Source organism: Lathamus discolor, chromosome 20 (genome assembly GCF_037157495.1).
Source record: "Lathamus discolor isolate bLatDis1 chromosome 20, bLatDis1.hap1, whole genome shotgun sequence".
Classification (NCBI taxonomy): domain Eukaryota; kingdom Metazoa; phylum Chordata; class Aves; order Psittaciformes; family Psittacidae; genus Lathamus; species Lathamus discolor.
The window spans coordinates 5,603,266-5,618,850 of record NC_088903.1 but is presented as its reverse complement, the minus strand read 5'-3'; the positions used below and the strand labels follow the sequence as shown (position 1 = coordinate 5,618,850).

Below are 15,585 nucleotides of genomic sequence, written 5' to 3'. Positions count from 1 at the left end.
CCGGCTCTCGCACCCTGGTGCGGGCCCCGGGCCGAGCCCCCCCCCCCTCGCCAAACCGGTCTGGAAGGGGCCGGGGCACCGGGTTCCGACCCCCGAGCTTTGTGCCCCGGGAGCCAGGGAGCGGCGACCCCGGCGCTCCGGGACCAGCGCTCACCTCGCACTGCTCCTCCGCCGCCCCTTGTACGGAGACCTCCCTGCCCCTCGCCGTTCTTTATATGGGCATGGCCCCGCCCTACTTGTCCCGCCCCCTCCTTTTATAGACATGGCTCCGCCCTCTCCGTCCTTTTGTAGACACATCTCCCCGCCCCCCACGCTCGCCCCGCCCCCTAATTTCTCAGGCCAATCCCGCCCGGCGCGGCCGCCCCGGGTCCTGCCGCCCGCCCGCTCCGCTCCCGGCCCGTGGGGTCCCCGCAGCCGCCGTCCCCGTCGCAAAACAGCACCTGACCGAAAAACAGCGGAATAAAGCAAAGAGAAGGCCCAAAGCTGAGCAGAGAACATGCTTTATTGGAAGGAGATACAAGAACAGCACATTCTACCACATCATGGGAACAAGGTTCAGCTTCTGCACAAGAACGGCCTTCTTCCCTACTCCGCAAGAGATCTACTTTGTTGGATAGTTTCATGAGCATCGGGTAGTTACAATACAGGAGCAAAGGGCACGAGACAGCAAAATCCAGTAATGCCCACAAGGTCTACACCATGTAGATGATCGTTTTTTAAGGAGGCAGAGAAAGGCAGACACCATCAGGAGAGCGAGAAAGAACTTTTCCACACCAGGATGGGCAGCAGTTAACAGGAAATGCTCCTACCTACCAGTACACTGCAAGTGCTTCATTTCAGCCACCATTCCATGAGGAAGCATTGGAAGGTGTAAATGAAATCAGCACTATATGACGCTGCCATCATCTACCCCAAGATTGCCCCCTCCTTTTAATCATGCTGGAGCCATATAGGAAACTTGTGGCACAAGAACAGTGGTTATACTTGAAAGCCATTGTATGAGTTTCTTCCAGTGGTGCTGATGGGAGAGAGGAAGTAAAAGCTCTGTTGTTTTACGAAGACAAACAAGGATGCACTGTCAGAGAAGCCAACCATCCACACAGCTAACAGGAGCTGCCACCGATGCACAGAACGGCCACTGTAGGCAATCCACCAACTGATGAGCTTGGCATTGGAGAGTTTCTGTGGCTGTTTGGACAAGGCCAGCAAAGAGCCTGGCTAAAGATCTTATTTCTTCAGGCTAGAGGAGAAAAGCCTGTCCAATCCAAAGAGACCTGCAAGTCAGGGAAGACTGCTCTGGGAGAAGTAGCTCCACTGAAATACACTGAACAGGCTGTTTCTGTGTAAAGGATCCAAGAGAGAAATCACGAAAAACCAGTAACTTCTAATCCAAGAGGTCTCTCCACCACATGTGGTACTGCAGTAGTTCCAGGAGTGCACACCAAGAGCAACTCTATGAAACATCTCAGACCTCGATGTTCTCACACACTTCGCCTCAACTCCTCCAGGGTAACACTAAGAATCACACCACTCAGTTACAAGATAAGCAAGCTTCTGACTGTACAATATTAACTATGTGAAGCCCTGCTATATTCTATGGAAAACACTGGTGAAAGAGGTGGTATATTATCTTCCTAAAGCTATTTGATATATGGAACAGAGCAGTCCATCAGACTAGTTAAAAATGCTGAAGTCAGTGTAACTGCAGCTTGTTGGAAACCCAGACCTTCCCCAGACAAGCAGTTCTAGACCTTGTTCAAAAGCCACAGAAGTTACCTCCATTACTTAGAACGCAAAGAACCTGAAGGAAGAAACAACCAGATTATAGGACACAACACAACCTCATCAGAATAAGAACATGAGGGTAAGACCAGTGACTGGACAGGTACAGTACCAGATATCAGAACTCCTTGGGCCAGTGCTGCTCGGAGCTTTGTTTGGGTTCTATACAGATCCAATCCTTGCAACCTCATTGAGGCCGAAACATAAAGTTCCTCAGAACCAGCGTCTGTGGTGTGCACATAAGATCTGGGCCAGAACAGTACCAAGGGGAACTGATCTTTCAGGAGGGTACTGTACCAGCCAATCACAACAGCAACAGATACAACAGAGATCCCTAGGGTAATTCCTACTGCTGGGGTTCACTGGCTTCAGGAGTTAAGACACAGTTAAGTTCCCTTCGGAGGGGTCCATTTCAAACAGCTGGGATCCATTATCTTATTGCTGTTGGATCTTTTTGCCTCTTTGGCTATCCATTCATCAATCAGATCCTAAGGAAGAGAGCATGAAAGCACAGGTTAAAACAAATCCACGCTGGAGAATTACCCACGGTACACCACCACACATCTATGTTCCCAAAGCAGAAGATGACTAACTGCCTACTAACTGCTTCACCTGAAAAAGTAACATTTCCTCCACAATGCTTCCTAGAAGCCCTTCCAATCACACTGACAAGGCTGCTGTTAGCTACAAAGTGAAGTCTCAACAAGGGGAAAACAAAAAGAAGGAAGGTGTCATGTTTGGGCATTTATAAACCGTTTGTTTCATGCCAAACATGAAATTTTGTTTCATACAAACAGGACTCATTCAGGATTCCATTCGTTCAGTTTACTTTATGTCATCCATCTGCCCAATAAGGGCCAGGCATTATGAGGACCATGATGGGAATGTTGATCCCTTGCTCCCCTGAAAAGCTGCTTACATAATGTGCAATGTTATTCCACATATTGGAAAGGAAGGTCAATACAACATATTTCTACACTACTGAAGGATCAGGTTGGATGCCCACGTACGTTATCAGTTACTGCACCTGACAATTACAGTGCTTCCCCACTCGAATGAAAAGGCTGGAAAGCTCAGCACAGTGCAAAGGAAATACTGGCTTCAGCAGGTTTGTCTGAACCTAACAGACAGCAGCAAAACCCCTGAGCTACAGTCACAAACCTTACCTGTCTTTTGAGGACCAGGTGTTTGCCTTTCCAGTACTTGAGCATCTGAAGCGCCTGCAACGTGCTCACAATGTCGACAGGGTTTACTGCAGTCTCCTGGCTGATTTCTGCAAAGCAGGATCAGTTTATGTCAGAGCAGAAACACACATTCCGCCACGATAACCTTTAACTGGTGGTTTGCAATTCCAAGTTTTATGCAACTCCTTTTGAAGTGATCCACCCAAAATGCCCTGCACATAGCAAGGAGGTACATGCAGTATTACTGTTGCTCCTGTACTTGATACCCTTCTGACCACCCCGGGTTTCTGTATCGCTGGCATCCAACTTGCCTTTGCTTGATTCACTCTTAAGGATCAATGATTGCTAACTAATTTTAGCATCCAAGTTAGTAAGGTGTAATCCTCCACCTGCCTCAGAATTGAGGAAACTGAATGAGCTGCATAGCTGTGCTCCTGAACCAACTCACAACAAGCTATTTAGCTGGAAACCATACCTTTTATAGAGATCTCTTTTCCTTGGAAGTTATGCAGGTAACGAAGGAGAACTTCCTTCCAGTAACTACGGTAGCTGATGAGCCCCAAATCAGACAGAGGGCGTTCTGGAGAGCCAACTTTTTCTTCTACTTTTGAAAGCAAATAGCCTGCAAAGGAAAGAAAACCTATTTATCCTTCCTAAACCGCCCTCTCCTGACTATCAGCCTCTTTGGCACACGCAGAAATCATCTCTGGATGAAAACTGCTCAACCACCACCACAGATCTGTTCGATTTCTTGGTGACAGGATGTTTGCAAAACTTCTCTACTTACTGAAGTCAATGAGCATTTTGCCGTAGCCTTGCCTCATGTATTGAGGCATCGTTAGGATACAGGAAACATTGTAGTTGAGAAAAGAATTCTTCTCCTAAACACAAGATGAGAGAAGAAGAACAGGTCTAGGTCTGTACAAGCAATGGGTACCTCATAATCCAACAGACTGAACAAGCCTGTGCAACTGATACAAATACAAGGTGGAAGGAGCAACAGCAGAAAAACCTGCCTAACAACAAGTAACATGATCATCCTTCAGCTCCGAACCTGGCTCAGTGTCTCTCACTTCAAGAGCCATTAGATAGGGGGTTTGGGGCACAATTTTAAGCTAGAAAGGCTGGACAAAGAGTTGTACTGAGGAGCCAGTGACACTTTCACCACCACCTCTGTCATCTACCAGCTTTACATGTAACAAGAAAACAACAGCAGCATTAAAAGCACATGGTGTAAACTGAAATGTTCAGACAAAAAAAGATGGTGACTAATACCTATTTCAATGTATTTTTCTCTACATTCTCTACATTTTCTTTACCCTTACTTATGCGTACAGCAAAGTACCTCAATCCCTGCAGCAAACAGTAAGAGCGATTCATGCACATCAGGTTTCAAACTTTGTCTGTTCCTAAAAGCAACAAATCCTAAGACTGCAGGATCGGAGGAGAGATTCAGTACTGATAGCTGTTGTCCTAAATCTCATTCCACTGAGTAGTAATGCTTATGTATGTATTTTCAACTAACCTTGGAGAAATATCCTATCAGGTGACAGCCAGTGTTGTCAGCTTCTGTCATGACATAGAAGAGGAAGGGCTCAACATCGTAATACAGAGTTTTATGGTCCAAGAAAAGCTTTGCCAGCAGACACAGGTTTTGACAGTAGATCTAGAAGCGAAAGGAGAATGGGATATGCTCATTTATTACAGTGGAACATCCCAAGCGTGGACAAAGACATGGGAAATGACAGGAAAATTCTGAACCATCTGAGCAATGATGTACAGTCATTCAAACAGAGCAGCTGGGCCAGGAAACAATTCCATTTCAGATGAACCTTGGTAAGCCTGGCTTCCTAAGGGGGTGAACTGATGTTTCCAGTATCAACCTCTGCATGCCCAAAACAGCATAAGCATTACTTAGCAGCAACTAATAACATCGGTGTGTTACCAGCGCTGTTCTTAGACTAAAGCAGAACAACCCAGCACGGCACCAGCTACTAAGAAGGAAAAAAAGAGCTACTACAGCTGAACCCAGGACAGCTCCACACTCAAGAGTGGCCCAACCATGGCAGTTTGTTACCTTGTTCTTTTTGCCATCCACTTCAAACACTGAAATGGAGCCTTTGCGGTAGATTTCATCACCCGGTGGATGTTTCCAAACACATTTTGCCTATGACAGGAAAACAAAGTTAGGGTGACAGCCATGTTCCAAGGGCATAAAAGGTTACAACAGCTACTGGATATATCAGGAAAAATGCGGACTTTCCACCTCTTAAAGTGAGCAACTGAGCTAACAACAGTCATGGCTTAGAATGTTTACAGGGAAAGTTCAGGTTGGAGATAAAGAGTAAGTTCTTCTCTGTGAGGGTGCTGAGGCGCTGGCACAGGGTGCCCAGAGAAGCTGTGGCTGCCCCATCCCTGGCAGTGCTCAAGGCCAGGCTCAACAGAGCCCTGGGTGACATGGTTTAGCGTGAGGTGTCCCTGTCCATGGCAGAGGGTTGGAACTGGGTGATCTTAAGGTCTTTTCCAACCCAAACCATTCTATGATTTTATGAGATGTAAAGGTCAGGAATCAGCTCTGCCCTTACCATGTGCCTGCGCAGTATTGTCTGGCTCTTCATGTACTTGAGGCAGAACTCACACATGTAGAGACGCCCCAGCCGAGCATATTCCTCTGGATAGGGGGAATGATACCATGTATCCAGCTCGTAACGGCCAAAAGCGATGGTTTTAATCATATTGCTGCCCTCTGTGATCTGGCCCTGAAGCCGCAGCTTCTCCTGGGAAGGAAAGAATGGATCAGGATTTAAAATACCTAAAAGCCCCAGAAAGTAGAGAGGAAGGGTCCTATTTATTTCTTTGAAGAAATCATTTACTTCAAGTCTTCTAAATTCATCTTTTGGTGTGGCCACATCTAATGACCCCTCCCACATTGTTCTTCTCAGTCAAACACAGGTACTGACCATTCCTTTCATCAGGAAATGTCCTGTAAATCAGCACTTAAGAGCATGCTAACACTAGGATCACACTCCTCCTGCCATGAAAGCAATGTAACCTTCTTGCCACATTTCATGCTTCTTTCCTAATCTGTATGAAGAGGATATAGCCTAATGCTCTGCCTCAGATACCCCAGAGGCACTGCAGCATTCAGGACTGCCAATGCTGAGCTCCAGCTGCACTTCCAGCCAACCCTCTGAACGACTGACACTTCATCATTACCCCTAATGGAACTTCACTGACTTGGCTGGGCTGTAGCTTACTCTTACAAACTCTGGTTCTATCTGCACAACAAAACCAGTCAGCATTCACATTTCTAAGGCAGACGTCTGCTATGAGACACGTGAGGAGTTCGAAGTCTCACCAGGTCCTCCGATGCCCGTGCTTGCGCTCTTCGGAAAAGCTCGAGGTCATACTCACTCGTCAGGTTTTCAAGCAGAGGCTCCCTGGTGTTGCCATAGGTTTGCCTGTGCTCCTAGGACAAGAAAAGAAGAGGTTTTCCTGCCATGCTGCTACGAAGCTGTTGGGTCCTGCAGCATTTTAGCTGGGAATGTTGCAGGATGACTGGGAAAACCAAACTCCTGCTTTGCGGGCTCACTGCAGACAGGAGGGAATGAAAGAATAAAGTGACCGCTTTTACCATGTACTTTTCTTTTTGCTCCTTGCTTAGGCCCGAGTTCCTCTTCTTCCTGAGCTCAGCTACTTTCTCCTTGTATCGCAGCTGTCTCTCTGTTGGTGCCTGTAAGAAACCAGAGGAGGAACCTTCACCAGGCTCCATCCACTTCAAACATTCTTCACCTTCCCACCCTAGAGGGGCCTCTGCCCCAGCTCTCACTTACTGAGGTTTGGTGCCTCTGAACCAAACCTTGTGCTAGTAAGAGGGCACTGCAGGTACAATGGGAAGGTTTTCTTGCCTTTGCTAATGTACCTCCACCCCACAAGACAGGGTGCACTCCTTATGCACTGCTTAATCACAGGGAAAGGCTTGGACCCGACTCATGAAGTCATCATGGCTCAAGTCCAAGGCTCATGAACTGAAGTTTTATTCTTTTCTATTGAGTCACAGTAAAATTGTAGGTTACAGTTCTGCAGCAATTCTTTTATCCTACACATCAAAGCACACAGCAAAGATCATCCTGAGAACAGCTCCAGCCTCCTTTGTACTATTACTGACCAGTGCCACCTCTCTACCCCCACCAGCTGTCCCAGTCTCTCATTTAAGGAATACAATGAACTGTCCTTGCTGAAACAAACTGGGGACAATAAATGGGGAGTGTCAGAGCACAACAGCTTATCTGGGAAGTGAAGAAGGGAAATCAAGTGAAAATCATTGTCACTGGAAACCCCAAGCTGATGCTTTTGCACTCTGAACCAAGCAGCCACTATGTAAGTCTCTCACCTGGTGTCTGGTGGCGTGCCTGTTGTTGTCATCCTGCCGATGGGCCAGCATCCTCTCCTCAATCTGCTTGTCCCGGCTCTGTGCTCGCACCTGGAAGCCAAAACTCATCCGTCAGTGCTGCAGCAAACTGCTGTCAAAGCCTTCACCCTTTCCTTTTCCTGCTTAGGTGAATTTCCTGAGTTGCAATGCACAGTTTGACACAAATGCTGCTGTCTTGCAGCTAAAGACATCAGCTAAAATGTGTGAACTCTCTTTCTGTTCACAAACAACAGGTCTTGGCATTTTGTTCCAAAAAACAACTGCCATAGAATCACAAACTGGTTTGGGTTGGAAAGGACCTTAAGATCATCCAGTTCCAACCCCCTGCCATGGGCAGGGACCTCACCCTAGACAATGTCACCCAAGGCTCTGTCCAACCTGGCCTTGAACACTGCCAGGGATGGAGCATTCACCACTTCTTTGAACAACCTGTTGCAGTGCTTCACCACCCTTGCAGTGAAGAATTAAGGAAGATAAACAGAAGCCTCCTTCACCTTGCACTCATCTGCTGAGAGATTATGGTACAGTGGGCACCCCGATATGGAGAAGTGTCGCTCATGTTTTCCAGTCAGGTGTCCTGCAACAGATCAGGAAGAAAAAAACCTTTAACATATGCTCCTAAAGAGGTTTCTGTTTAAAAGGTAACCCGGGTGGGCAGACCCCTCACAGGAGCTTTTCAAGGAGCATGCTCAGTCTATTACCAGTGTGGCAGAAGAAGCCCACTTCCTGGTTCATGGCACAAGCTTTCAGAGCAAAGAAGGAAACTCTTTTTCAGGCCCACTCAAGAGCTGCACTGGTGCAAGCAGCCACGTCTGTCGGAGGTCTGCAATAGTTGTGTCTGAAGATGGGCCTCTGGCAGACACCAGCACTCTACCTGCAAGAGCCTGCATCTTCCTCCTGTGCTCATCTCCTAACTTGTTCTTTACCCTATCACCCCCCAAACACTCTTTGCCAGAAAACACTCCAGGAAGAATACACCTGCAGCTATGCTTCACATCCCTTCTCTACACCCACTTCTCAGTACTACTTCTGATCCTAATTCAGTTATAGGATGTCTAACTGAACTGGGTGGGGGGGAATAGGACACCTTGAATATCACAACAGGAAGGTAAACCCCAACAGATTAATCCTGGAGCTGAAATTACCTAAAGAGTTACACCCAGGAGTGGGACATTTCATGTTGAAATTGTAGCTTTCATGGAAGCGGCGGCGCTTAGGGCGGTGAGACAGGTCACTTCCAGAATCCTTCATGGACATGTCCTTGGCAATGCTCTCATCATGGGATACATTTGGACTGGAGATATCAATATCAGATTCTGAGGAAGGGGCATTCCCGGTGGGGGTACGAGGCGGAGACTCATCATGATCCGCTGCATTTTTAGTGTCTGAATAAGGATCAAGATGTTACAAATCTGCCTGAAAGAAAGCTTGCAAAAAATACAGAAAGCAACTCTGGAGCCCTCTGAACCCCTCTGTCCTCAGGATACTGCACCGTGCCCTCAGAGCGGAGCCACAACCCCCCCCCCAGCACGCTGTGGTTTAACACCTCAGTGCACCCTGCCTACCTCTGTCAGAGAAGTCGACCACTTGCTCAGTCTCTGAGCCCGAGGAGCGCGTCTGCCGGAGCGGGTACTTCTTTGGGGTCACAGGAGCAGGCTGCTGCTGGCTGCGGGTCACCCTCCTTGTGGAATAGACAGGCTCCTCGGCACCAAACGACGGTGGATTATGAACTGGGCTGGAATCTAATGCCATAGAAACACCACCATTAGCACCCACAGTAACCACTGCCAGTTAGTACTTCCCCTGACTACTGGGTATCACCACGGGTTCTGTCCCACCACGGTCACCACAAAGGGATGCTCTGATCTTCCCAGCTTAAATCTTTGGACACTTTTACCAACACTGAGGAATCTGGGATCACATCAGCTTTCTCTGCACTTAATTACTTCTTAATTATAACTAGCAATTACAATGCAGCTCCCATTTGGAAAGCCAGAGAACCATTAATTTAGATAAGAACTATCAGTGCTTAGACAACCTTTGGGAACAGCAAGACTGCTTCTGGTGTGGAGCTACATTCAGAACCCTGTGCGTGGCTTTGTGATCCTATGCTGCTCATAAAACTATTACGTCTCCCCTAACAATATAACAACTACTTTGCACCAAAACAATGCCTTCATTACCTAGGAATATCTCCCCATCCACATCCAAACCACCCTTCCTCTTTTAAGACCTAATTCCCAGGTGATCCCGCACGTTTTATTTAGGTATACACCCCCCGCACTGAAGTTCTGAAGGTCAGGAATCCGGAGCCCATGGAGCAACTTGTGGCATCAGAGGCTGCTTGAAGCATTCACCTTGGGAGCTCTGGCTGAGCCTGGCCGAGGAGCGGGTCACGCGGGCGGACCGTCGGGATGTGCCGTCGCTCTCCGAGCTGTCGGTGTGCTCGGGGTCAGTGGAGAAATCAGAGTCCTCTGTTCCGTCCGAGCTACTGCCCGCGTTCCTCTGCAACGGCACAGAGCCAGGCATCAGCACGGGAGCACGGAAACGTGTGTTTATTGATACTGTAACGTATTTGGTGCTAAGGACATACATTTAAGCTGACACAACGACACACACAATAATACCTATCAAGTGTATTCCTCTGGAGAAAATAGCTTAGTTTAGTAACTGTGTAATGTCAGTGCAAACGGATCCACCAAGGCCACAGAACACCCGGTTGTGCTGAAAGCGGACGGTAAACGAAGGTTCAAGGCTGGAACGCGGGCAGGACGCGCCCCGAGCCGAGCGCTCCCGCTCCGTCTGCCCGCGCACAACAGCAGCACCCAGGGCACCACAGGACGCAGCCGGGCTCCAGCAACGGCCGGGACCGACCCCTCACCACGCAGTTCCGGGCAGCGGCAGGGCGGAGGCACGGCAGAGAACGCAGGCACTCTGTGGAGAGGCTGCGAGCGCAGCGGCATCCACCTCGCCCCGGGGAGCCACCGCGCTCCCCGGCACCTCGCAGCGGCCTGCGCGGCTCTCGGAGGGAAGCAGCCGACCTCGGGACCTGGCGGGCAGCCCCCGGCGCCCTCAGACCGCTCCCTGCCGGGACAACGGGTGCGCGGCCCCGGAAGCCCCTGCCGCAGGCCGGAGGCGCCCTCCGAAGCCGCGGCCAGGCCTGAGGAGAAGGGCGGGGGAAGGCCACGGAGGGCCCCGCGCCGCTTTGTTTTGCACCCAGCGGACACTCGCCCGTCCCGGCCAATGACAACGCGCGTGGGAGGAGCCGAGAGGGAGAACCAGCCAATAGGTGCCCATGAAGGGAAGAGGCGTGGCCGGCGGGCGTGACTGACGGCAGCCACCAGCCTATCAGCGCCAGGCTCGCGCGCCCACAGAGGCATCGACCCGGGGCGGGCGGAGAGGGTTGGGGGAAGGGAAGGAGAGAGAAACAAGGCACGCGCGGGGAGGTGACCGGGGGGAGCTAGATGGGCAGCCGCAAAAGCCAATCAGCTACCAGTCCGGCAAGGCAGTCCGACCAATAAGAGAGCAGCTCTCCTACTGCCTGCCCAATCGGAAAGCCCAAGAGGCGGGCAGAGCTGCAGGCGCGGGGGAGGGGAAACGGTAACCGTTGAGGGAGATGAGTGACGAGCAAGATATCCAATCAGCGCCCAGCGTGCCTGCGCGGTAGCCAATCAGAGCGCGAGCAGGGCGGGCGCTGGGGGCTGAAGGCCGCTATTTTCCCCCCAGTTTTGTGCCCGTGAGAGGTAGCGGAGGGGGTGGGGAGGAGGGGGAAGCTGCGCCCCGAGCTCCCGGTTCCCCCGCCGGGCCCCGCCTTGGCCCTCGGGCCGCGCTTACCTTCCTGCGCGGCATCCTGGGCGGGGGCAGCGCGGCTGCCTGGTCCCCGGCGCCCCCGGCCCGCGAAGCGGCGCTCGCCGCCGTGTTAGCGCTGGCGGGCTCCGTGGTGACAGCCGTGTCTCCCGCCCTGCGGCACGTCTGCTCCGGCGGCGCCAGCCCGCTCCCGCCGCTGCCAGCCCCCGTGCCCTGCTCGGTCCCTCACGCTTCCGCCGGGACACGGTCCACACCCCCCACACCCGCGTCACGTGACCCCCGAGCGAGCCTCACGCCAGCGGGTGTCGCCATCTTGGATTCGGGCAGGCATCCCGGTGGCGCCGCTGACGTTGAAGCTGTGAGCGGCCATCTTGGGTGCTGGCCGAGGGCACTTGGCGGGAGCGGCGCGGCCGCCATCTTGAGTGCGGGTGTGAAGCCAGCGGGCTGCCGGGGCCCGGAGCGGGGCTTTCCCTCAGGGAGCCATGTCGGGTCCGGGCAGCCCGCCGCGGCCGCGGAGGGATTGGGTGGCGGAAGGCGGTGAGTGCCCATCGCTCTTGAGGCGGGGAGCGTCGCGCCTGCGGCTCCCGGCCCCCCTGCTGCTGGCGGGGTGCCGCGGCCTGCTGCAGAGGGAGGCTCGCCCCGGCTCCGCGCTGGGCCGGGCCTGGCAGCGCTGAGGTGCTGCTGGGGCTCCCGTGCGGAAGGGCTGTCGGTGGTTAACCTTTCACTCTCAGGGCACCCTCGGGGCCGGGTGCTGCAGCTTTGCTGTGTGGTTCTCTCCCGGGGGAGTTGGAGCTCGCTGCGTTCCTGCCCGCAGCTGCTGAGGCACCGTGGGGTTGTGGAGCAGGCGGACAGAGAGGTGCCTTCACCCTCTGCGCAGGCCAAGCTCTGTGCGAGTTCTTGCCTTGTGGTTCGGTTGATAGCGGGTTAAATATAATATAGCAGTAACATTAATGGGAAAGGAATAGGAAATAAACTGCAACCTAAAGGGGCTGCAGGAAAGCTGGAGAGGGGCTTGGGACAAGGGCCTGTAGGGACAGGCCAAGGGGAATGGCTTGAACCTGCCCGAGGGGAGACTGAGCTGAGCTCTTAGGCAGAAGCTCTTCCCTATGAGGGTGCTGAGGCGCTGGCACAGGGTGCCCAGAGAAGCTGTGGCTGCCCCATCCCTGGCAGTGCTCAAGGCCAGGTTGGACACAGGGGCTTGGAGCAAGCTGCTCCAGGGGAAGGGGTCCCTGCCCGTGGCAGGGGCTGGAACTGGATGAGCTTTATGGTCCCTCCCAACCCAAACTATTCTATTATTTATGTAAAGACCTGGGTTAAAAATAAGGTTATTTAGACAAACACAGGATTTCTTTCCAGCTCTGGTTATCTTTAGGGATTTATAGCATTCTCAGGGCCTAATCGTATAATCCTGATGAGGGTACGTTACCCTTAGTCATGCAAATAGCATAGTTTTTGTCATTCTACCTTGTTACTGCTCCTAGATGTATCCAGGCTCCTGTGAAATATGAAGGGCGAACCTGACGAAGTCAAGATGAAATACCTCTGCTCTTGCCGAAGCAGAGAGGAATGGGAAGCAATATGTGTGGTACGTGAAGCGGGAGTTGCGTATCCGTGTGCAACGCTTGTACACACATGTAGGAGTTGTGCTTATTTCATAAGGAAAAGACTGCCTAGAATTTAATAGAATTTCCAGTTGCAGCTGAGCCCAATCTAGGGCTGGGCTATTGAGTGTGATGCTCTCGGGTTATCAGACTGACATAAAATGTTTAAGGTAAATTTGGGATTCCCCGTCCAAAACCTACCTTGTGTGAAAGTGACAGTGCTTAATTGAGTCAGATAAAGAGAGAAAATAGAATCAGAGCTTTTGGTGGTCCTGAAGTCTGCAGTAAGGTGTTCATGTTGGTGCATATTGGCAGGACTTCACCACCACCTAAAGGATGTTACTGGAAAAACAAAGCAAACAGGTGTGAGTGGTTAATGATCTGTGTAGAGGTGAACACAAGCCAGGAGCCCAGTTCCCTGTGCTGCCATATCACCTCCTAGTCATTCAAATGGATATGCAAAGCGTAAGCCCTCTGTGCAGTTGGAACACGGACTTAGTGTAACTTCAGAGTACCTGCTCTGTGGAGCAGGGGGCAGTGAGAAGGGAGGAAGTGGCTTGATGTTTGCTGAGGTATCTCCTACTCTCAAGAGAGCAATAATTAGATCCTGTTATGACCGCAGCAGAGCTTGCAAGAGCTCTTCTCTATGTGTGGATCTCTCAGCAGAACACACTGCAAGGATTTCACTTCCTGCTGCAATGCTTCAGTTCCAAATCCAGCCCAAACTTAGGGGTTGATAGCAGAAATAAAAGCATCTTTTGCAATAAGTTGTATGCAAAGATGTGCAGAGCCCTTGGCCATGGGCCGGTGGCTGGGGCTGAAGAAACTCCAGCCCTGCCATTTGCTGGAGCTGGAACTGCTTTGTCCTACGCAAAACCACCGAGGACAGCGAACTTGAGGCAGGTGCCTTCCGTGTTGGCATCACCACTAGATGTCAGTGCCTGAAACTGCTTCTTCACCCTCAGCAAGCCACTGACACTGGGGAAGAGAGGAAGCAAAACTGGTGTGGCTTCTGCTCAGGAGGATCTCTGCTGGGGTTAAGCTCCCTTTAATAAGCTGCTTACAACAGACCTGCAGTCTCTTCGCTCTGACAGAAGTTTATAGCAATTAGTGACTTGAAATTGCAGGTTAAATCACACCAAAGGGATTTGGTGTTGGTTTTTATTAAGCCCTTGGTTATTGAATACATGTAGGTGCCACATTGCCACTGATGCGTGTTATTTGCTGTGCTGCATTTCTGCGGGGCTGACTTACCTGCTTAAGTGTATTTTAAAGCAAATGAGAGAAACTCAATAATGAAAATACACCAGATGAGTATGTGCAGTGCTGTACTTGAATACATCTTCCTTGCTTTTAGGTACCATCTCAATGCAGCTCTGGGGGCTGAAGTTACAGAAAGACTTAGTACTGAGGAAGTGCTGCAGATATCCAGAGCACTGGTATCCCGAGATGCAGATCCAGGATGGTGGCAGCTGCTTTTACTTTCATGTCTTCAGAGGGTGAGTAGAGGTGGCTTCCCTCTGGTTTGGGCTCTAGCTTAATGCTTGGGCTTTAGGTAGGTATAGGTGATAGAGCAGCATCAGAGAACCTCTTGAGCCAAGCATGGAAAGCCTGAAGAATTCCTCATCCAGTTTAATGTGTTACAAAGACTCGGAGTGAGTCAGTCTCTCACAAGGGCACTTTTACTGTAGGATAACTGAGGGCTGCTCTTTGCTGAGTGTAGTTTTGGACAGGGCCTGAGCAACCTGATCTCCACTGGCCTGTCTCTGAGTAGGGTTTGGAGCCTGTCACTCGCTGAGAAGTTTGAACTTGGTTCTTGGCGAAGGATGCTCCATGCTGTGCAGGCAGGTTCAATGCAGATCTCTGTGTACAAACAGTAGGAGGTGCAAGACACAGAATTTAACCTGCTAGAAAATCTGTGTGGTTTTAAGTCTTTACTTCTGTTTGCAGCTGAAGAGGCCAGTTCTGCAGTGGGCCTTGGTACCCTTGAGAAGCAAACCCACCAGCACCAGGGCTGCTAAATAATAAAAAAAATTTAATTTATTCCCTTGTGGTGCTGAAGCCATCCAGCCTCTGGCATTTATTTGCAGATTGGCAAAGCAGTTTTTACTTTTGCATTAGGAAAAGCTTCCATCAGCTGGTGCCCATCAGGAGGACTCCAGTTTGGAGGGGTTTGGGTTGCAGACAGCTCAGCAAACAGCTGGATGTGTGTGTATTGGTTTTCATAAAGCTGGTTTTCAGTTGAATTGATGGTGACTTGTATAAATAAGCACCAAGGCCCCCTGCATGGAGATTCCTGGCCATGTACCACAATGAAGGTCTTGGGGAACACAACTGGCTGCAGATGGATTGGGGTGTTTTGGTAAGCTTGAAGGGAATCCATGCACTCACTCTTTCCCTGGGGCTCTGGCATGCAGACATCCCAGCAGAGCTGTGTTTGCTGGCAGCAGGAGCAAGGTCAGTCCTGTTTGGCCTAAATCTTTCTCTTCTTTTTAATTGTAATGGAAAAAAGACCTAACTTGAATTCTGCTGAAAGCAGAAGTTTCTCACTTAGTTACAGCTGAATATAGCTGCACTTCCTGGTTCCCTGTCTCCCCTGGGTCTCATAGGATAATCTAATTACTAAATAGTTGCAATAAAGCCCCATTTTTGCCCTGGCAGGACTAATGGATATTAACATGCCAGATATTTTTATGCCATCCTCATCCTGTTCCTGCCAAAATGGGTTATTTTTTTGGCTTCTCTTGTCTGCTTTTGGATTTTGGATCTGCTTCTTTAA

At 50.6% G+C, this 15,585-nt stretch overlaps 1 protein-coding gene across 2 annotated transcripts; it reads right to left on the bottom strand.

Moving 5' to 3' along the window:
- Positions 1–484: 484 nt before the first annotated feature.
- KAT7 (lysine acetyltransferase 7) lies at positions 485–11,473 on the bottom strand. Of its 2 annotated transcripts, XM_065699314.1 has the most exons (15): positions 11,233–11,473; positions 9,756–9,903; positions 8,964–9,140; positions 8,544–8,783; positions 7,893–7,975; positions 7,360–7,449; positions 6,601–6,699; positions 6,325–6,435; positions 5,552–5,743; positions 5,044–5,133; positions 4,492–4,632; positions 3,754–3,847; positions 3,442–3,588; positions 2,949–3,055; positions 485–2,270 (listed from the first exon to the last, which is right to left on the bottom strand). In XM_065699314.1, the coding sequence occupies exons 1-15, from the start codon at positions 11,245–11,247 to the stop codon at positions 2,169–2,171; spliced, it is 1,836 nt and encodes a 611-aa protein (XP_065555386.1). In that variant the 5' UTR covers positions 11,248–11,473; the 3' UTR covers positions 485–2,168. The 2 variants fall into 2 exon arrangements, with proteins under 2 accessions (XP_065555386.1, XP_065555385.1); XM_065699313.1 differs by lacking the exon at positions 11,233–11,473 and having other exon boundaries at positions 9,756–10,012.
- Positions 11,474–15,585: the final 4,112 nt, after the last annotated feature.